General features: G+C 41.5%; 1 protein-coding gene across 1 annotated transcript in view; it reads left to right on the top strand.

Moving 5' to 3' along the window:
- Positions 1-6: 6 nt before the first annotated feature.
- Positions 7-21522, top strand: part of TNFSF11 (TNF superfamily member 11) — a 35269-nt gene continuing 13753 nt past the window's right edge. Inside the window, exons 1-2 of the mRNA XM_008062530.1 lie at positions 7-20; positions 7299-7466. Of these exons, the coding sequence (XP_008060721.1) occupies positions 7299-7466 (168 nt within the window). The 5' untranslated portion in view covers positions 7-20. The remainder of the gene's footprint in view (positions 21-7298; positions 7467-21522) is intronic.

Genomic DNA, 21522 nt, shown 5'->3' with positions numbered 1-21522 from the left:
TCCTCTACTTCAGAGCGCAGGTGAGTGGCCACCTCCCCGGGGGCGCGGTCAGGCTCTCCTTCCTCACTGGTAGGAAACTGAGCCTGGACTCCGAGCTCGGCCCCCTAGATGTTGCAAGTTCAGGAGGGTGAGTTCAAGAGGGGAAACTGACTCTAAGAGGGGGAGCGTCTGGCTGGGGACAGTCGGGCGCGGGGCTGCCGGGCGCGCTCGCCTCTCCGCGCACGTACCCCTGCCCGCCTCGCCTCCCAGGCAGAGGCTGGGGTTCAGTCTCATCTCCCGGTGTCCCGAAACGGCAGTGGCCACTCACCTCTTCAGAAGGGATTGCACCCCCACTCACACACACACACACACACACACACACACACACACACACACACACACACACACACTCCCCTTCATTTCTCACTTGAAGTTAAAAACCAACTTAGGCCCACCGAGGACAAACCCTGAGCGCCTTCTCGCGGGCATCGACCCTGGCCCTCCAGCCCGCCGTCGGGCGGATTTCGGTTCCCGCCCTGGCTGCTCTGCAGGTGTGCTCGGGGCCACCGTGCCGGAGGGGTGCGAAGAGCTGAAGGTCGCGGGGCCAGTGCCCTGGTCGTCGGATGGGCAGAATGACCGAGCGCGGCCAGAGGCCGGGGCTTGGGACAGAGCCCTGCTGCTGCTGCGCTGTCCTGTGGGGCTCCCCGCGCGGGCAGAGGAAGGACAGCCGGCCCCACGTGCCTCCCGGGGAGGTGGGTGGAGGGCGGAAGCCAGGTGTGCGCGGTGCCACAGCCTCGCTGCAACGTCGCGAAGAAAAAGCCCCAAAGGTTTTGCGCCACGGCGCGGAACTGCAGGGAGATAGTAGGAAGGAAGGGGTAATGTGTAATAGTATGCTTTCTGGTGGTTTGTGCTCTTGTGTTTTCTTGGAAATTGCAGTGCAGTTGGTTGGATTCATTCAAGTATTCTTGTCTGGTGCTGTGAACTCCTTCTCAGAGGAAGTGGGGGGCTGACTATGCACTTTTTTTTTATGGGAAAAGAAAGTTGGGTTTGGACTTCATTCGTTTTCAGATTCAAAGGTGACGACTAAACCATACTGGATGTCTCAAAACACGGCACTGCGTGGATTGTATGGGTTTTTGACATGTGCCAGCATCTTGGACGCCATGACTTTTAATCATAGCCTTTTTGCTAAGTATGGTTTGTATTTTCTAGGACTAGTATGATGATCTACTAAAACAAAAGTAGAAGATCTATAAGCAATATTTCAGAAAGTTTGCATTTTAAAAAACAATCTTTCCCCGTTGAGATAACTTCTTTCCTAAAGATAACTTTTGAGTGGTTTACTTACAACATAGATTACACAAGTCTTTATGAATGTGACTAAACATTTTTCTTTCATTGGAGTGTGTTGTAGTAAAAAATGAAGGGTTGATTCATTTTCCCATCTAGTATTTTGTTAACCCCTGTTTAATGCTTGTGCATGGAGTGCCTGCATAGTGCATGGTACCATTCGATGTTATGGAATATGAGTTATGAATCATGTACTCAACACACACTGTGTACATGGGGCCAGGAAAAGAGAGGCCTCCAAAGAGGGGAAAAGCAAACCTGTTATTCTTGGTCAAACAAAAGTGCAGTATTCAGAAAAGGGACCAAAGATGCAAGTGAGCTACACTTTTTCTCTTTTCTAACATGTTAGAAATGTGTCATTTTCATTGCAGTAATAGTGAAGTGTGTAGAAAGAGCAGAAGGGAAGGAAGGGGTTCTAGGAACCATGAGCAGCCAACTTGGCAGGAGCAATGGACATCAATGGGGTGGTCATATAGGAGAGACCTGTTGGGCTCTTGGCGTGGTGGTTCAGGAATTCTCATCAGGTGGGCTGAGGGGTCTGGCATTCTGATGATCAACTGTCATCATTTAGCGATCTTGATGTCAAAAGGATACCAAGCGAAACACCAAAACCTTTTTCCAATGTTGAACATGTGAGTTAGAAAGCCTAGCTAGAAAGTTTTCATCTGATGAATTTAATGCCATCAGACTTCTGGGTAGAGTTTTCCTAAAGACCACGAGAAGTGGGTTTCTCTAAGACTTATCTAAAAGAATGTTTTAGACATTACTCTGAACCTAATTTTGTACTGTGTTTTGAAAAGCTCATCTCTTTCAGTAAATAATATTAGGAGCAGTGTGCTCCCATGAATACACCACTAGATCTGGTTGTGTTTTACTGGATCTTGTGTCTACATTTGATAACTAAAGCAGTCAGAATCATTTTGAGATACATTCTAAAATAATTACAAATAAAATGCTATGATGTCTGGAATTTGTTTCAAAATAATCAGTCAGTGGGGAGGGTGGAGGTGTGGCAGTGGTTTCTTATAGATGATGCAGTAGAAGCTGGCTGCTGGGTGCATGGGGGTTCACTCTGCAGCTCTTTCCACTTTTACATGTGCTGGAACCCTTCTTTCAAGGGTCTAGCTAAGAGAATAGACTCAATGAGACTTGCCACTGAGTTAACATTTTCACTTACGTCGGCTCCTTCGGATTAGAACTTAGGACCAAATAAGAAATAGTAATTTTTAAAAAAATTTCCATTAAAGTTGTGGATCAACTGCTTGGGGTTTCTGAACACATTTCAATGAGAATGAAGTAATCTAGTATCAGGTAATATGTTTGCAGTTTATAGTTCAAAAAGTGATACAACTAGTTAATTGTATTATTTTGTTTATAAGTGGAGAAAGGAAGGTGTGGAAAACTTCAAGAAACAAGCAGATTAATTCAGCTTTGAAAGCATTTAGAAAAATGCCCAGGATAGTATAAAAATTACTGTGACCATTTACAAAAAATTTTCCCTTCTTAACTTGTGTTTGAATGATAAAAATGAATCAACCTCCTAATGTTTGCATATTGCCTGTGCCTAGATTTAAATATATATATATATATATATACACCAGATCCAATGTAGATTGGTTTTCCCCTCACCACCCTGCCAAAGAGAAAGCAGCGTGTGGCTTGTGCTGTATATTTACCACATAGTATTCATACTTTGGTTTACAAAGAAAAAAAAATACTTTCAAAAAGATGCTTGTAAAATTTGTGTGTGTGTGTGTGTAACATCCATCTAACCACATTCAAATCTTAGACTTTAGCTGTCAGATAGGCTTTTCAGAAAACTCGAAATCTTTTGCCCTTTTAACTTCTTTCCTCAGTCCTCCAATATGCACAAACCAATCTTCCTGACTGTAAGCGAGGATAGCACTTACCACTGAAAATCTGATTTGAAGTATGCAGGCTGCCTGTTTGAGAAAACAGATAATGAAGTAGCACAGATGTCAAGCATCCTGCCTCCTTTAACTCTACAAATCATTAAGTATCAATTGAGTCTAAGAAAAAAGAAGTTTGTTTTGTAGGCATTACGTCATCTGAAAAATGCATTTGAAGAGTTCATTTAAAGTCAGGTAGTCAAGATTTATTTAATGTTTTCAGACACGTATGGTTGCAATAAATTCACTAGTAACTCAGTTTACTGTGATTTTTCTGTTGAAGTTCTGAGTTCTATAGTTGAATTAAGCCATGCAGCCCATGAAGACAGGGACTGTCTGCTTTGCTCACTACTTTATTTGTTGCATCTAGCTCAGTGCCTGGCATGTTGAACTTACTGAAAAGGCTTTTCAAATGATTTGCAACACTACAAATATGTCCATTTCTAATTTTAATATGTAAATGACCTAATTAGTAGCTAAAATAGTATAATTTTTCAGTCATGCAAATCCTCCAACCAGACTGTTGTGTTCTGAGAAAGGGGTTGTTGTTGGGTAGGAGATCCATTTATTCAGTTACTCGATGAACATATGTTGAGTATCCAGCACCAGCCTGGCTCCCTGCTCTGCAGTTCCTTCTGTGTAGAGGCCACATCAGTGGGGGCCCTCATTACCAGTGGATATGGTTGGCCTTGTACCCAAACCTCTTTTCCTCCCTTTTCTCCTAGACTCCATTTTCAGAAAAAGAGAGCTGCAAAGACACTGGAATGAGAAATACATTTGTTTGTAGGTTAAAAATAAATTTCTAATGTGTGATCCTTAAGTTAAAAAAAAAAAGAGTATTGTAAAACCAATTATGAAATGCATTCCTGATTTCTTTTAGGAAAAACAGTTACTCGATGAGGTTTTTATCCATATTTGAGCTCTCATGTTGCCTTCCGAAACAGTGGTTCTCAATTGCATATTCCAAGCACTAGGAGAGAGATTCAGCAATTGCACCCTACCTTTGGGGACATTTAAGAAATTGGCTGGAGGGAGATGGGTGGAGGTGGGAAAGGGATCTATAATAGACATGAGCATTTTTTTTTTTGAGGTGGAGTCTCACTCCTTCACTCAGGCTGGGGTGCAGTGGCATGCACGCTCACGGCCACCCCAGCATTAACCTTCTGGGCTCCAGTAATTCTTCTGCCTCAGCCTTCTGAATAGCCGGAACTACAGATGTGTGCTATCACAACAGGCTATTTTTTATTTCATTGTAGAGACGAGGTCTCACCAAGTTGCCCGGGCTGGTCTCAAACCCTCAGGCTCAGGCAACCCACTCGCCTCGGCCTCCCAAAGTGCTGGGATTATAGGCTGAGCCACTGGGCCTGACCAACACGGGCATTTTTTAAGAGAAGGGGACAAAGTCTTTGCACTGTGCCTATTTGCATAGAATCATTAGCCATTCCCCCTCCCCCACATTATTTTACTGTTTATTAAAACAAGTTTTAGGAGGTATCCATTTTTAACTTGCAGTATTTTTATGTAAATTGATGTTACCTGCAAAAAAAGTTTTAAGCTCTTGTCCAAGGAAATTTGGAGTAATTTTAATAGCAGAAAATCTGTATTTGTATATTTGATGTTTTAAAGCATTACTTCTCAACTTTCATTTGTATACATATCACCTGGGATCTTGCTAAAATTCAGATTCTCAGGCAGTGTGCCAGGGCAGAGCTTGAGATTTGACATTTCTTTTTTTTTTTTTAAGTTGGAGTCTTACTCTGTTGCCCAGCCTGGAGTGAAGTGTAGCACTCACAGCCACCGTAACCTGGACTTGCTAGGCTCAGACGATCCGCCTCAGCTTTCCGAGTAACTGGAACTATAGGCGTGCATTACTACAGCCAGCTTATTTTTTTATTTATTGTAGAGACGAGGTCTCACCAAGTTGCCCAGGCTGAGCTCCGGCAACCCTCTCACCTCAGCCTCTCAAAGTGCTGGGATTACAGGCCTGAGCCATCACGCCTGGCGAGATTTGACATTTCTAACAAGCTCCCAGGGAGCCCATGATGCAGCTGATGAGACTGTCGCCTGAATATAGGGGACTGCTGCTTCTGTTAGACAGCTCTTAGCTTGTCAGCAGGGCTGGAGTTTAACCAGTTCTAGGGTCCCCTGGCATTTCCCCCCAGGGCCACAGTCTTCCTTTAGCTCAGCAGTTTTCTAGTGGTGAGCCAACTGAGGCCTTTGCATGATCCTTCCTGAGGTCTGAACCCAGTGACCCTTTGTATCAGTTGCTCAGCCTTTTCTGGTCTTGTGGGATACTTATTCGCATGAATGAGACTTAAAAGCAAAAAAGTATGTGATTTAAAGCTTTCCTTTCAGAAAAACTCACATATTCTGATTTGTACTAATTATTCTAAAGAAAATATGAAAAATAAATATGGATTGCAAACTGTTTTACTTCATTGTGGTGCCTCTCCCATGATAATCGTAGATAATCCTTTTATTCACAAGACTGGAATAATACAATTTTATTATTACTGGGTGCACATTTGCTTAAATGCTATCATTCATTTTGAGAATTTCAGATATAGATAGGTGTCTCTCTAGTTTATTTCTGATGGTTGGTTAGCAAACCGGTATATCTTCCTGATTACTTTCTAGAAGATAATTAAACCAGGGAAAGAAAGACTTGGTATTAATTTGAGCTGCACTTGAGTTATTATAAACTTATGTAGCTTTCATTTTTTTCATTGAGTTTGTGCCTAATAAGCAAATGCACATGAAGTACCTTGAATATTTGAAAAAGGACAAGTTAAACTATTATTATTAAAACAATTAATAGTTATCAGTGCTATCCTTTATTTGGGCCATTGAAGCCACTACAGAGGCTTGTCAGAGACCTGGAAAGAACAGGCAGACAGTCCAAACCTGTTCTAACCAGATTAGCTACTTACTTAAAGGGGGTCTGTTTTGGGTAGGATAATTCCTTACATGACAAGCATCTCAGTATCACCCCGGCACATGTCTATGTGACCTGCTCATGCAGCCTCTCCACCCCAGTGTGACACCAAATATCGCCCTCATACATTCCCAGACACTCCCTGACAGGTGCACCACTCCAATTGGGAAACACTGATGAGAGGGTCAACAAAAAGAGAAATAATGCTTCTGGCTTTAAGTTTTGTTTGGAGCTAGGAAACCAATTTCTCTTTCTTCAGCTGATTAAAATACACATTGATTAAGGGGAAAAGCCAGGTAAACGTGGTGGTTAAAGGTGATGCTAATTTGCCTGATTTGTGTAGGTTTGGTGCTTTGAATATTCAAGTGGACTTCATGATTCCTGCTAGCATATTGTGTATAAATTAAAGACAAAAAGCTTTCTCTACCTGCAATGCCACATATGATTTCTTGATGCTCCCACCCTCTATGAGGACTTTCATGTTGTCAGATAATTTTGAGAATTTCCCCCATGAATCACATGTGTATGCTTCTGTTGTTCTTTAAAAGCCACCACAAAGCTGGGTGTGGTGGCTCACGCCAGTAATCCCTCCAAGGTGGGAGGATTGCTTGAGCTTATTATGTGTTCAAGACCAACCTAGGCAACATAGCAAGACCTCGTCTTTGTGAAAAATAAAAAAATTAGCCAGGCATAGTGGCATGTGCCTGTGGTCCCAGCAACCTGAGAGGCTGAGGCAAGAGGATCACCCAAGCCCAGGAGGTCGAGGCTGCGGTAAACCGTGATTGTGCCACAGTGTTCCAGCCTGGGCAACAGAGTGAGACCTTATCTCAAAACAAACCAATGAAAAACAAAACAAACAAATAAACAAAAAGTCAGCAACAAAAGAACAAAAAGCCACCACGGAAGTAACTGTGCCTTGTACTGTGGGTGATAGTCAGCTGCTCCATCAAATGAATTAGAAGACAATGTTTTCACCAGCTTAAAGAGAATTGTATTAAATATTAATCATTAGGGACATAAAGAGTCCTGCAAGAATGAAATTTCTCTTCTTCAGTCATACTTTACCAAATAGAAAAGTGATTAATGAACAACCATTCTAATATCCTTACTTTTTTCCCTCTCAGATGGATCCTAATAGAATATCAGAAGATGGCACTCACTGCATTTACAGAATTTTGAGACTCCATGAAGATGCAGATTTGCAAGACACAACTCTGGAGAGTCAAGACACAAAATTAATACCTGATTCATGTAAGAAAATTAAACAGGCCTTTCAAGGAGCTGTGCGAAAGGTAAGTCCACACTGAGGTTGATAAGTCAAGGGTCCTTGCTGACTCTACCAATACTGAAAATTAAAACTGGCTAAGTGCTGTTGATTCTGTTGTTTTTATTTTAATCATTATTAAAGAGCTAAAGAGAATGTTTTAAGAGATTAGCAGAATTCTTTGGAAGTTGGTAGTGGCTGATTATGGTGACCAGAGATGTTCATGAAAATATTCTTTTCTTTTCTTTGTTTTTTCTTAAGAGGAGGGGTTTATATTCACACTTGGAAGAAAGACAAAGGTGGCTTGTGGTTAGTTCATGGGTCAGTTTGCTAGTTTGAGATCCCTGACCTAGAAACCATCCCTTCAGTTCACAGGACTTTCTGGTAGTTATTTCCTTTACATCTGGTTTTGTAATGGTAGACTCCCCTATTCCACATGTGCAGATGCAGGGCTCTGCTGACAAGCAATTGTAACTGGTCCTTTGTTGTTGTCTGTGGTGAGGAGGTAAGTAAGCAGAGGAGGAAATGATATGGTGGGTGAAATGGACATTCTGTGTCTGTGTTCTTGTCTTCTGGAAGAGCTGGGTGACAAGGAAGGAACAAGGGACAGAGAAGACCAGTGACTTCTCTTACACTGACAGCTCCAATTGAGAAACATTATAATAACTACCTGTTCTACTTTCCTGAACAAAGTTACCTGACAATTCTGCAGCCTTGCAATTATTTTACATACTGACTCTACTAAAAACTGGGTAGAACCCAAACAGTGACTGTAGTGCAAAACACCTGTGTGCATTGCTCACCTGCCTGCATCTGCCTATACATCCGACCTCGATTTTGCAACTTCCTGCAATATCGGGTCATTACAGAGTAAATCCTGAAGTTCTCAAAGCCCTTAAATCTAAATGTAATTTCAACTTTGTTTATGTTGAAAAAATTTGCATATGGTAATAGCATTTTTTTTAAAAAAGAGAATATGTGTGGGAGGTAGGGGTAAGGAGTTGGAGCTATTTTGCAAAACCAAGTAATAAAGGTAAATGTCTATAATATCCTTAAAGTTGAGATTTGCTACATTTTATCAAATTTAAGACACCACCAATTTTCAGCTAACTTTATTATTTCATGCATCACTAAGAAAGAAAAAAATGTTGACTAAAAGCTAGAAATGACCATCATGATTCTAGTTGCATCTTAATTTCAGAAATACTAATATAAAGAAATGTCTATCATAAGACCACTGAAGGGCATATTACTCTTTTATCCATAAGAAAGCATACTGCTTATGAAAATTACTTCTTCGTTATAATTAGTATGTAGGTGCTTAGCTTTATGCTGTAGATGTGTATTTTAAAATGTGTTTTTAAATTCAGTAATCTTTTAAATCTTACATTATAATTTCTGAGCTAAAGTAACCGCTAATGTGTTCATTTTCCTTGTTCTGTTTTACATTTCATTTCCTTAGTCTACTTTTTACCTCATTTATGAAGCGTATCTCTTAAATAGCTATTTACATGTACTAAGGGTAATCTATTAGTTCAAAACTGAATCTCTTATTAAGGTAATTCTGGCTAGGCAAATGATTTTGTCCTAATTTTCTGTTTAGATTGGCCCTTCTTCTTAAAATGAAGAGACAAACTTTTAATTTCAGTGGTGTTCTGGTTCTTAACAATGACCCTTTGAGTTTCTTAAGCAATAAGTATATGAGATCAGCCAAGATGATTTTTGAAAATATATAATGATTAGAACTTATACTGTTAACATTGATTTATGAGAATGCAAGAATGGTTCAATCCCAAAGGTCAAAGGATAAAAGCATATTATTATCTCACAGATTCTGAAAAGTGTCAAAATGTTTGCTTCTATTTCTGTTTAAAATTCGTTAGAAAATAGAACCATATGTCTATGGTAATATCACCCTGAATACACATGATCTCAGAAGCTAAGCAGGGTTGGGCTTGATTAGTACTTAGATGGGAAAATAGAACCATATGAATTATTGATGTTATTACAACTATCTCAAACTAAAAATTAACTGATGATGAAAAACAGCAGCATTTTTCTTAAAGTAAGGAACACAACAAAGATGTCCACTGTTCTCACTCTATTTCACATTGTTCTGAAGGTGCCAGCTAATATAATTGTGCAAAAGAAAGAAAGAAGAAAACAAATGGAGAGAAAAGAAGACAAAATTTGCACGTGATTTGATTATATCCGTAAGAAAATCAAAAGAAACCCAAAGCTATAAGCAAAATAAGTTAGTAAAAATTAATAAACAGTTATCACTAGCTGTCTGCATTTCAAACAATAATTGGAAAACATGAACAAAATTATTTCTAATTTTTTTTAAATACCCTAAAATTAAACTTAACAAAAAATGTACAAAGTTTATAGGAATAAAACTAGAAATGTCTACAGAGGCATTTAAAATAGGATTGGAAGATATAAGCATATAACTATGTAAAGTCATCATAAATTTTACAGTGTAACTTGGGTAAAGGATAGCAGACATATCCATGAAAGACAGCAAACAGCTTTGAGTAGAAGTTGTGTAACTCTGTGAGAATGTAAGTGTGTATATAATTTAATATAATATACAATTACTTTAAATGAACATAGTTTGAATTATTAAAAATGGCATAGGGATGATTTGCTTTTAAAAAGTCCTAGCCTTTCCTCATGTCCTAAGGGAGAGGGTACTTGGTGGCCAATTTTTGCTCGCTGGTGGTCAAGAATTGGTGTTGCTTCAGTGAACCTTTCTGCCACCTTCTGCTCCATCAGAAATTACCTGTTCCTTAGCCGGGCTCGGTGGCTCAGCTTGTAATCCCACACTTTGGGAGGCTGAGGTGAGTGAATTGCCTGAGCCCGCGGGTTCAAGACCTGCCTGGGCAACTTGGTGAGATCTCATCTCTACAATAAATGAAAAAATTAGCCGGGCGTGGTAGCGCGCGCCTGTAGTTCCAGCTACTTGGAAGGCTGAGATGGAAGGATCGCCAGAGCCCAGCAGGTCGAGGCTGCGGTGGCCGGGAGCAGCCACTGCACTCCAGTCTGGGCGACAGAGTGAGACTCTAACTCAAAAAAAAAGAAAAGAAAAGAAATTACCTGTTCATTGTCTCATTTCCTTTAAGATGTCTAAGTGACTGCTTAGAAAGAATGAAAATCCAGTTTGTACTTAAAGGTGTTCAGCAATAATGGCAATTTTCACTATTTTAGGAGCCTTTGGAGACATGATGCCTCATTCCAAATGAGTAACAGAAACAATGAGAGATTCAGTACCCAGCAAACCAGAAAAAGAAAGATTATGGAAAGGCAAGAATAATTAACTGCTATTATTGAAGGCACAAAGTCTTAATTATACTAATAGATTGTTATGACTTACAGGATGAGTAGAACTTTATTTCATTAATTTCACATTTGTTTTTGTTGTGCTATAAGAACTTCGCCTTTTTGCATGGGTGATACACAAGTAAATGTTTTTGAAGAATAAGGGGCTGTTATGTGTGTTTGGAGGTAGAAGATGCCATTTCTTCCCCCTAGACAAGATCTTCAGGAAGGAGACAAGCCTATCCATACCTTATCATTAGAGTCAACCAGTGTCCATTAAGTACACACACTGTGCTAGGCTCTTTGCCATATCTTTCCCTATACCCAAGGATTTACTCTTCTCTTACCCTAGTCAAATAGTGATTTACCAAATGTGTTATCCTTTGATGATGATTATTGGTTAATGTGACATTCTGCACATCTTGCCAAAATAATCAGATTTCTCATTTCTCTTGCCAATGCTGAAAATAGGATGGGTGCATTGGGCATTCATAAGTAGGTTTGTATCTCAGTTTTAGTTCTAATACAGATATTGAGTGAACCCGTAAAACAAAATTACATGTGTGGCTGCAATCGTTATTGAGAGATCAACCCATGCAGTGGTAACAGATACCAGTCACAAGCACAATATCACATTATATGTGTGCAAAAAGTGGTGTTTACCCAGCCTGTTTTTGGTCAGACATGTAATGCTGTTTTTTTCCCCTTTTTTGTTTGTGGCTGGGTTTTCTTGGCCTTTTTTACTCCCTTTAGCACAGAACTCTGAAAGCCTCTCAGTGATCCAACCCTACCAACCACAGTTTATAAAGTCTATCATAACAGTCTATGACAATAAAGAAAACACTAGTACAAATATGGTGTCTGATTTATAAAGCGATTCTTGTTTCTAGTTTTTGTAACCTCCTGGCCTCTGCCAGTTGGGGGTGGGGTAGGGAGGAAGTAGTGAGCTCAGGCTCTAATGATGACTACCCTGCATGGCAGGGAGGACTATTTGCCCTCAGACCTGATGGCCAGTCTCAGTGAAAAGCCATCTATTTATGCACTAACTATATATACATCCTGAGTATCCAGACTGTGCCTTCACTTGACTTTAGCGTGTGAGGTTGTTGATTTCACATTAGATACCTAATTATTTTGTGAAAAACTTCCTGAAATTTACTTGCAAAGGTGTTTGAAAGAAGGCACTGCAAGAGAGGTCAGTATACAAGCTGCACAAATCACGTTGTTCTCCAAAATGGGATGTTCAGTGCATACAGGATGACCCCTTAGGATGTGAGACAGAAACATGAGGCTTTATCTGTCTATTTATTTTTCAATATTAGTTTTAAAAGGAATATTTTTGTAATGTATATAATATATGAGTGATTTTATTTAATATTTAAAGAAATACATTTGTGCATTTGAGAGCATTACAAATTTTTCCCTGATAGAGCTGCACAGTCAGAAATAGTTAAAGATCCTGGCATGAAGCTACAAACTCCATTAGGACAAGGACTACAGCCATTTTGCACACATTTGAATATATCGTATTTAATTTAGTCTCAGGAATGAATGAATAAAAGAGTAATTAAGTGATCGATGACTTATTGAACTCTGCGAACTAATATTTTTGAATAAAAATGGGATATCAACCAACTCATCAAGCCATTTTGAATGCTATAAGCCTGGTTCTCATTTATCTGATGTCTTACCAGTATTACAGTTGATAACCATGAATATTTATAGCCTAAGGCAATGATGCTTCAGTGCACTAATAAAACAGGTTAATTTTTATTAGATATTATCTCAATTTAGTCACATTCCCTCAGGAATCCCAGCACTTTAGGAGGCCGGGACAGATGGATTGCCTGAGCCCATGGGTTCGAGACCAGCCGGCAACTTGGTTCTATTGCTTCTCTGTAGCCTGTCTGTCTGTTATGTAGCGGTAGGCTTATAATGTGAACTAAAAACACGAATCTGGCTCCTTATATAAGTTCAATTTTATAAAACTCTCTAATATCACTCCAGAATGTGAAAAGCTGATGATGACACTGCAACGACTTCCAATGTTTTCTTGTTGACATATTATTGACCAAGGATTTCCTGGAATGTAAGACTTGAAGCCTCTAAAGACCTTTTGGAAAATGGGGAGTAAGACTAAAGAGTCCTAATTATTAATCAATTCATTCTCACCTGGAATCTTTTTTTTATTCTCTGGGGGTTAGTACATATGTAGCATCATCTCTCGCAGTATTCATAATGTCATTGCACACTATCCCCTGATATTAAGAATAGTGTACCAAAGATTTGCAATGTTTTGATTCTCAGTGAAATAGTCACTATTATTTGCTGTAGTTTGAGGTGGTTAACAAAGAGACTCACAAAGAAGGTTTCTCTTTATCATATGATAATCTAGAGGTAAACTGCTCAGAGCTACTAGGGACACACCTCCATTCGCAACATGAACATTCCAACTCTGCGGCCCAGTTGGCTTCTCCATTTCTTATCACTTCTGACAGGGGAAGGGTAGATTCAAATTGAAGGTAATACCTGGGAATAGAGACATCATTTCTAGTAGCATCATAGTGTCTGGAAGTTATTCGTAAAACCACATCTTGCGGCAAGGGGTGCTAGATAATATAATCTCCAGCTGAGTGGCCATCTGGCCACAAAGCTTGAGGAAGGGTTTGGTTGCCTGTAACTAACAGGAGAAAAGTAGTGGACAAATACTAAAGGATAATAAGCAGACTTTGACATTCACTAAATACTATTTAGGTAGACAAGTGAACTCACTGTATAAGTAAGAGTGAACTCTAAAGAATGCACAAGTCTCTAAAAAATGTAATGGTCAAGATTGTGTTTAAAAGGTTAAAAGACTTTAGGATTATTTAGATTGCAAAAGAGTAAGAACTTTACAAGTAGATTGAACAACATTCATCTTTTTGAGGAAGTTTCAAAGATCTGTTTAAAGATAGGCATCTGCGATTGTTGAATAAACCTTGATTGTCACTTGCACAGTTTTTGCTAAGTTTCATACAGAAAGAACATTAACTTAAAATCAGAAAGTTCATCAGATTAAGTGATTGTGTTTTCTCCACATGTAAAGTTGATCCGTTAGAATACCAATTTCCATTATTATAAGAAGCCTTCCCATTTTTAAACTGAAGCAAATAAGAAATCAGTTAAAATTTAAATATATCGTAACTGCTTGTACAATTGTAATCATTGAAGTTGTTTTATGTCATTATTTCTCACCTGCTTTTTAGTTACGAAAAGTTAGGGGGAAAGAATTAAGTCCCATTCATTGTCTCTTTGCCTTTGTATACAAAATTATGTGTCCCAAGAAAGTTTCTCATAAACCCACAAGGAAACTTGGGTTTTGGGGCACTGATGTTCCCAAATCAAGATGTTAGTCATGTAGTGGTTTTCCAATAGGATTTCATCTCTGTTTGCCATAACAGTTTTGGAAACTGCAATCCAACCCCAATCATATTTAGCATTTATAAAAACTGTCTTTATGGGAAAGCTGAAGTAACACCCACAGAGTTTCCTACAAAACCAAGACCATCTACTGCCTTTTGCCTAAGAATCATCCCCTGGCTGTGTACAACATTAGGGAAGACCCAGGGAGGAAAGTAAGAGATAGGAGGGTTTGCGAGAGGGAGATAATGAGTGACATTTTCAGGGATGGGCTTATCTTTGTGCTACAAGTACCCCAGAGTAGAAGAAAAAATATTCTGGGTTGACATCTTTAAAGAAACAAAGCAGGAAGGACTTGCCTGAAAGAGGAGTGTTCATTATGTGGTCAAGAATCTTGGGCTAAGATTCCAGAAGTAGACACAACTGAGGGTCCTTGGTCAGAGAGCATTCAGAGGATATGAAATTAACGGACAGACTGGATTATTCTACCAGCAGTGGTTTATCCTAGGAGAGGTGCAGCCTGTGTAACTGGAGAGAAGTGTGTACCTTAGAGCAGTGTTTCCAAATCTGCTTAAGACTCAGTCAAGGCCCGTGTTTGAAAAAAAAAAGTCTCCCAGATCCATCACTAATTTGCTAGTTCAGAGGTGGACACTGTGACTTCTTCAAAGCTTCCTAAGAAGAGATGAGAATCACTGGTGAACAGGAAAGTCATTTGTGAGTGAAGTGGCTATATATGAGAAGGAGGTTCTAGCCTGTATGATGTGGAAAAGGTGAGTCTTGGAATTGTAGAGAGCTGTCTGTATCTGAGATGACAAGACAGCATACGTTTGCTTGAGCTTTTTGAAATTCAAGGTCTGGGAGAGCTGCACCCATTCTCATTGAGCTTTCTCATCACTAGGGTGCAACCCAAGTTCTCAAATCTTGCTTTTCAAGAACATTAGGTGGTGTTGGTGATAGTCATGAGAGTGGTGGTGGCGGTGGTGGTGGTAATAGTATAAAAAGTATAATCATAAACCCTAAGGCACATATTCATCAGAGTTTCAGTGAACTCAGAATTCTCCTCTGTACCTGTAGCTGCTTTTCATTTGATCTAGTCTTTCATGGTGAACAACACCATCGTTTTCACCATCCCAAACCAGAAGCCAGAACACAGTCTTATACTTTTACACACCAATGCTTCATCTCACCCCCATCCTGTGAATTCTATCTCTTTACAAAATCTCCTAATATTTCTCTCTCCTCTGTTCCCTATAGTGGTCACGTTAACACAGGCCATCATCAGCTTTGCCTGGGTCCTTGCAACTGGCCACCCCACCCAAGGTCGCGCTGCCTCCAGTCCATCCTTTCCAGAGGATGTGTGATTTATGTGATGTGTGATAGATGTGTGATGTCTAAAGTGCACATTTGGACATGTCACTTACTTTCCTGCTTAAAATTCCTTCGGTGGATCCCTGCAGTAATCAGGATAAAATCTGAGCTGCCGAGCATTTAACATGAAGTCCTCTGTATTCTGGAAGACTTCGTTCCAGCCCCTGCCTCTCCAGGCTCATTACCTTAAATGCTCCATGCCATCACCTCCACTTTAAGATGGACTCAATGACCCCACCACACTAGAGTGCTGAACTTCCCTAACCTGCCTCTATACCCTTTGACCTCTCCACCTCTCTGCTGTGATCAGTTAGCATAGCGAGGGCAAAGAGGATGCCTGTGCTGGGTACATAGTACCTTTAGCAACTCACAGGATACCTGACCCAAGCAGTCATGAATAAACTTTGTTGAGTGGATGGTTGAGTGAATTATAAGTGCACAGTTCTTTATATGCCATTCCAGGCCCTTCTTTGGGTAGTTGGTTTTCTGTCTTTCAAAATTCAACTCAGGCACTACTTCCTGAGGGAGGCCCCCACTGATGTCTGCCTGCCTGTGGGGTTACGAGTTCCTCCTGATACACCCAGGGCTTCCTGTTATAACACTAAGCAAATGGGCCTGGGGTTGGGCTGCCTCTCTCGAACATGAACTTTCCAAGGACAGAGACTGTGTGATGTTTCCTTTCTATGTTTCTGTCCTCAGTGACAGGCATATAATTGGGGAAGGGAGGAAGGTAGCCCCTCACCATCCCCAGTGAGGAGGGGTAATGTGAAGTGGACAAGAGGTCCGTCCATTAAGCTTATTTAAAGAACAAGTTTGGTTGGGCGTGGTGGCTCCCTCCTATAATCCCAGCACTTTTGGAGGCCGAGGCAGGAAGATTGCTTGAACTCAAAATTTTGAGACCAGCCTGGGCAGTATAGCAAGACCTCATTTCTACAAAAAGATTTTTAAAAATTAGCTGGGTGTGATGGCACATGCTACACAGGAGGCTGAGACAGAAGGATCGCCTGAAACCCAGTTGGTTGAGGTTGTGGTGAGCCATTATGCCACTGAACTCCAGCCTGGGCAACAAAAATACTGACTCAGAAAAAAAAAGAAGGAATGAGTTTAATGAATAACTGAGTGATTGATGCCCATCTCAGCTCTTGCTGTCTTCAGGTGGTGATGGTTGTGGTAGTGATTGTGATGGAGGTGGTAATTGTGATTGTTCAGTATTGCCAGAGCTGGCCATGTTATAAACTCATAAGATACTTAGAGGGCAGGTCACTCACAAGCATGGTGTTTCCCTGCTCCTTTGAGAACGGGCTTCTTCTCTCTTTGGAGCATGAACCCCTTAGGGACTTTGGGAATGGGGCCTTTTTTCACTGGCATCCTGGACCCTCCCCCTCCTGGCCTCATTTGTCCACAGTGGCTGGTCTTGTACCTCTATTTCCCTTTGAGTCTCGTTCTTAGCAGTGAGAAATACTTGAGGGAGAGCCTGTGAGAAAAAGCCTTTTCCAGAGGAGATGAGGCCTCATCAGTGTAGAAAGCACTGCCAGTGTAAGGTGGCATTATTTGCAAGTGGCAGGGAAAGCAGAGACATGGTAAATAGCACAGTTAGCCAACAATGCCACACTGTGATGACTCCGCCGAAATCTTAGATGGAACTTTTTAAATGGGTAGCATAGTGTAAGATGTTTTAAAATTGGGCTTTTTATAAAGACTAATCTTGCTGTCATAAGGTTACTTTATGAAAACCCAAGGAGACCTTTAACTGTGGCAGAAGCTTCCTCATTTAAACCATGAAGGTTAAACAATAAAAACGAATTTTCTAGTCAGGCTCGGTGGCTCAGCCTATAATCCCGCGCCTTTGGGAGACTGAGGTGAGTGGATTGTCTGAGCCCGCGGGTTCCAGACCCACCTGGGCAGTAAGACCTCATATCTATAATAAATCAAAAATTAGCCGGGTATGGTAGCGCGTGCCTGTAGTTTCGGCTACTTGGAAGACTGAGGCGGAAGGATCGCCGGAGCCCAGCAGGTCGAGGCTGCGGTGGTTGAGAGCGGCCACTGCACTCCAGTCTGGGTGACAGAGTGAGACTCCAACTCAAACAAAACAAAACTAATTTTCTATTCCCAGCACACCCATCACACTGCCAGGAACAGTTCCACTGCTATATGAAAAGAAGAAGGTGGGTACATGAGCTGTTAGCAGAGATGTGTCTCTTCCAATCAGCAAACTTCTTTTGGAAGAAATGATTTGCCAGTGACTGTTTCTGAGGTGGGGGAGGAAGCCAACCCACATCTTGGAAAAGCTCTTCTCTGAGGATTTTCATAGATGGGCATGGGGTGGTGGCAGCTGATTCAGGTAGGAGGTAGAGAAGTTTGGAGGGTTAAGAATGGGGTGCTGGGGTGTGTGGAATTCATGCTGAAGAAGACTTTGGCTATGGAAGAATTTGTTTAGGCAGTAGTTTTACATTAAAAAACAACATCAGGCTGGACGCAGTGGCTCATGCCTGTAGTCTCAGCACTTTGGGAGGCTGAAGCAAGAGAATCGCTTGAGTCTGGGAGTTTGAGATCAGCCTGGGAAACGTAGTGAGACCTTGTCTCTACAAAACATAACAAAAATTAGCCAGGGTGGTGGTGTGTTCCTGTAGTCCCAACTATTTGGGAAACTGAGGAGGAACAATCGTCTGAGCCCAGAATTTTGAGGCTGTGGTGAGCCACGATCGTGCCACTGCTCCCCAGCCTGGACGACAGAGACAAACCCCGACTCAAACAAAAGAATAGAAAACAAAACCAGTATCAGGATCAAAATGTGAAGCTACCTTCAGGATTAGTGGCATCTATGCCCTGTCTCACCTCTCGTCTGCTTGCTGGACCACTGAACCCTCCCAACATATGTTGCCCCCCCCCATCGAAGATGGTGACAAGCTGCCCTCCCCACTACCTTGTGTTCCGTACTCTCCTCTTCTCTCCTGGTGCCTCGCAGGGCTCTGCTCTAAGGAACCAAGGCTGAGAAGGACAGGTTCCTCTGTGATCTTTAATTTAGAGCATGTGTTTATGCAACAGAGCTCCCATGGATCCCACTCTCAAAGTCATTTGCTTTGGGGTATTTGTGAGCTGTCACCATTGACTATTTGTAAGTAACTGGGGTCGCCAGCTCCATCCAGGTGCATATGCAGTGTTCCCTCAGATCCTGGGGATGAGAAAGTCCATGTGAGCTTGAGGGGAGGCAGGAAAAGCAAGAAACCAGCCCACCTTCCCCCTCCTTACTGCTGCAAAACACCTGGTGGCTGCTCCTTCTGTGCCTTGTAAGCTAAGAATGCCTGGAGATACAAGCTTTGCAGTTAAAGGTGAGATGTCGGTGAAATGCTGAGGGAGCAGCATGTTCAGAAGAGGGAGAGGGCCAGGTTCTTGCAGTGTTCACGTGGCAGGAAGTGTGGTGTGCCAGAGTGTCCTTAGGGGCTGGGGACTGGGGGTGCAGGGGAGAAATAGCAGGAAAGCCTGGATTGGTACCCAGGCTCAATGAAAAACTGTTTTTCTACATTCTGCTAGCACTTCTGAGAGCAAGGTATGAGGTTTTCGCTCACATTAAGCAGTTCTCCAATTCTTTGGACACTAACTGGGTGTTCTGCGATTCAGCTACGACACTAATTACACAGTTAGGGTAGAATCGGCAGCCTAAGGGCTCGGTCCCACAAGACCCTCTTGGGATGCCGGCCGCAAGTCTTGGATTGTTACCTGCACTTCTGACCAATTGGCTACAAATCTGGAATTCCCAGGACACCCCTCCTCAAGTTCGATAACATTTTTTAATTGTGCACAGAACTCAGGAAAGCACTTTATTTGCTATTACCAGTTTATTATAAAGGATATAACTTGGGAACAGCCACATGGAGGAGATGCATAGAGCAAGATGTGGAGATGGGGAAGTTCCTGGAGCTTCTGTGGCTCTGAGGACATATTGCCCTCCCGTGGCCTTGATGTGTTCATTGTCTGAATCTCATTGTTTAGGGTTTTTATGGAAGCTCCATTACATAGACATGGTTGATTCAATCATTGGTCATCACTAAAGTCTCCCACCCCTTCCCCTCCCAGGAGATAGAGGTGATAGGGGAAGGGTGGTGATTGCAGAAAGTTCTGATCCTTCAGTCACGTGATTGATTCCTGTGGCAACCAGCCCCTTTCTTCAAGAGTCACCTAGTAAAGGTAAAGTTGGGAGGAGCTTATTATGAATAAGAAAGGATGCTTCTATCATGCCTCTCAATAAGAAAATTCCAAGCATTTTGGGAGCTCCATGCCAGAAACCTGGGAGGAACACCCACGATATTTTTTATCATGTCACAATATCACACAGGCCCAGCCATACAGGGGTTTAGAAGCCCTGGTAAGGAACGGAGCTCATTTTGAAGTCTGTGAGCAATCCCAGAGGGCTTTAAGAAGCGAAGCAACATGCTCCTACCTGTATTGAGGATGCATACCCTGGCAGCAGTAGGTCCCCCTGAGAGGAGGGCAGGAGACAGGGAGAGGTGGTTGGAAGCCATTATTGTAATCCCAGTGAAAAATGATGAGGAAGGTAGTGGTTCCCTGGGCTGGAGAGGAGGGGGTGGATTTCCAAGCTGTTCACAAGGCGGAAGTCTGCAGGACTTCTCTGCGAGAATTGGAAACTGGCTATTCATTTTCAGAAATAACCTGTGTGTGGCATTCATGTGTTAACTTGGCTGATGAATGCACTATTCTTGTAACTAGGTTGGAGAAGAATTACATGAAGGGTATCATTAAGATGTTAAAATGAATGCATTACATATGTTAACAAGTGTATGAAACCTGTATTATATCTGGCAAACGGGGTGTTAAATCCTTGTTCAACCAGCCAGATGTCTCTGCAGCTGCTGCTGGTATTGCCGAGGGAGGCTGCCACCTGAGACCCCAGTATGAGCTGGTGCCAGTGATTTCCAAAGCATCTGGTTGCACAAATTCCCTCTCCTATGCTGTGATTGACAGGTAACACATGGATCACACGTATTCCCATCACAGTGCACAGGTGGGGATTTTCAGTTTGATAAGCCCAAATTCCAGCAACTTGACCTTTTCGAGATGCCTTTGCAGCTGAGTGTGTACTTAGTTGGAGCTTAAATCTGTTTATATTATTTTGTAAGATGAAAAAACAGTGCACTCAAACAAACTTAAGACCAATGTAATAACATTCATTCCTGAATTGGAATGTTATCAAAGTCTTGTTTGGGGCAGTTATTCAGCTGAGTTTGCAAAGGGGAACTGAATATTTGCTGTAAATGTTTAAGTTACCTGGAGCAGAATTTCCATAAGGAGTTGAAAGTACCCATGAGATTGTATTTATTCTATACAGTACGGCCTCAGCTTATCAAGATTGAACCAGCTTTGATATGTATCCCTCCTCCCAGTGTTTGGCAAAAGATCTAAACATTTGAACAAATGTACAATTAACTGAAGGGAGCTTGGTCCCAACAGACAGGAGGCAAGGTCTGCACTCTCGAAGTTTCCGCATCATGCTCCTGGGAATTTGCACTTCTTGGAGGCTGAGTTCAGGAGAAGTTGAAGAGAGGCAATCCTAGAGACCACAGTTACACAATCACGTTGATCTTTTGAGTACTTTGTTTCCTGGAGGAGAAATTGTGTAATCTCAACATTTTTCGATGAGTTAAATAAAAGTTGAGATTTTAAAAAATCATATTGGTTGTTTTCCTGTCTGTTCAAATGTACCCTGACAGCGAAGATGAAAAGTTAATGTAGTCCAAAAAGAAAAATACCACATGAGAAGATTAAAAAAATATATTGTGAAATGTCTTCATCTCTATTGTTTTTAGACCTTGGGGTTTGAAGTCTGCAAAGGCTGGCAGCGGTGGTGTCTCAGGCCTGTCAATGTCAGACAGTGGCCGCTAGGTGGCAGTATGTCAGAGGGTTTCTTTCATCCTTGAATAGGCAAAGATTTTTTTTTTCCTTTTTCTGTATCAGTAGTTGGGTTTCCTTTTTCTGGTCTT

Source organism: Carlito syrichta, unplaced genomic scaffold (assembly GCF_000164805.1).
Source record: "Carlito syrichta isolate Samal-C Ts95f unplaced genomic scaffold, Tarsius_syrichta-2.0.1 Scaffold305739, whole genome shotgun sequence".
In the NCBI taxonomy this organism is placed as follows: Eukaryota; Metazoa; Chordata; class Mammalia; order Primates; family Tarsiidae; genus Carlito; species Carlito syrichta.
The sequence above is the reverse complement of the archived record's forward strand: the minus strand, read 5'-3'. Positions and strand labels throughout refer to the sequence as shown.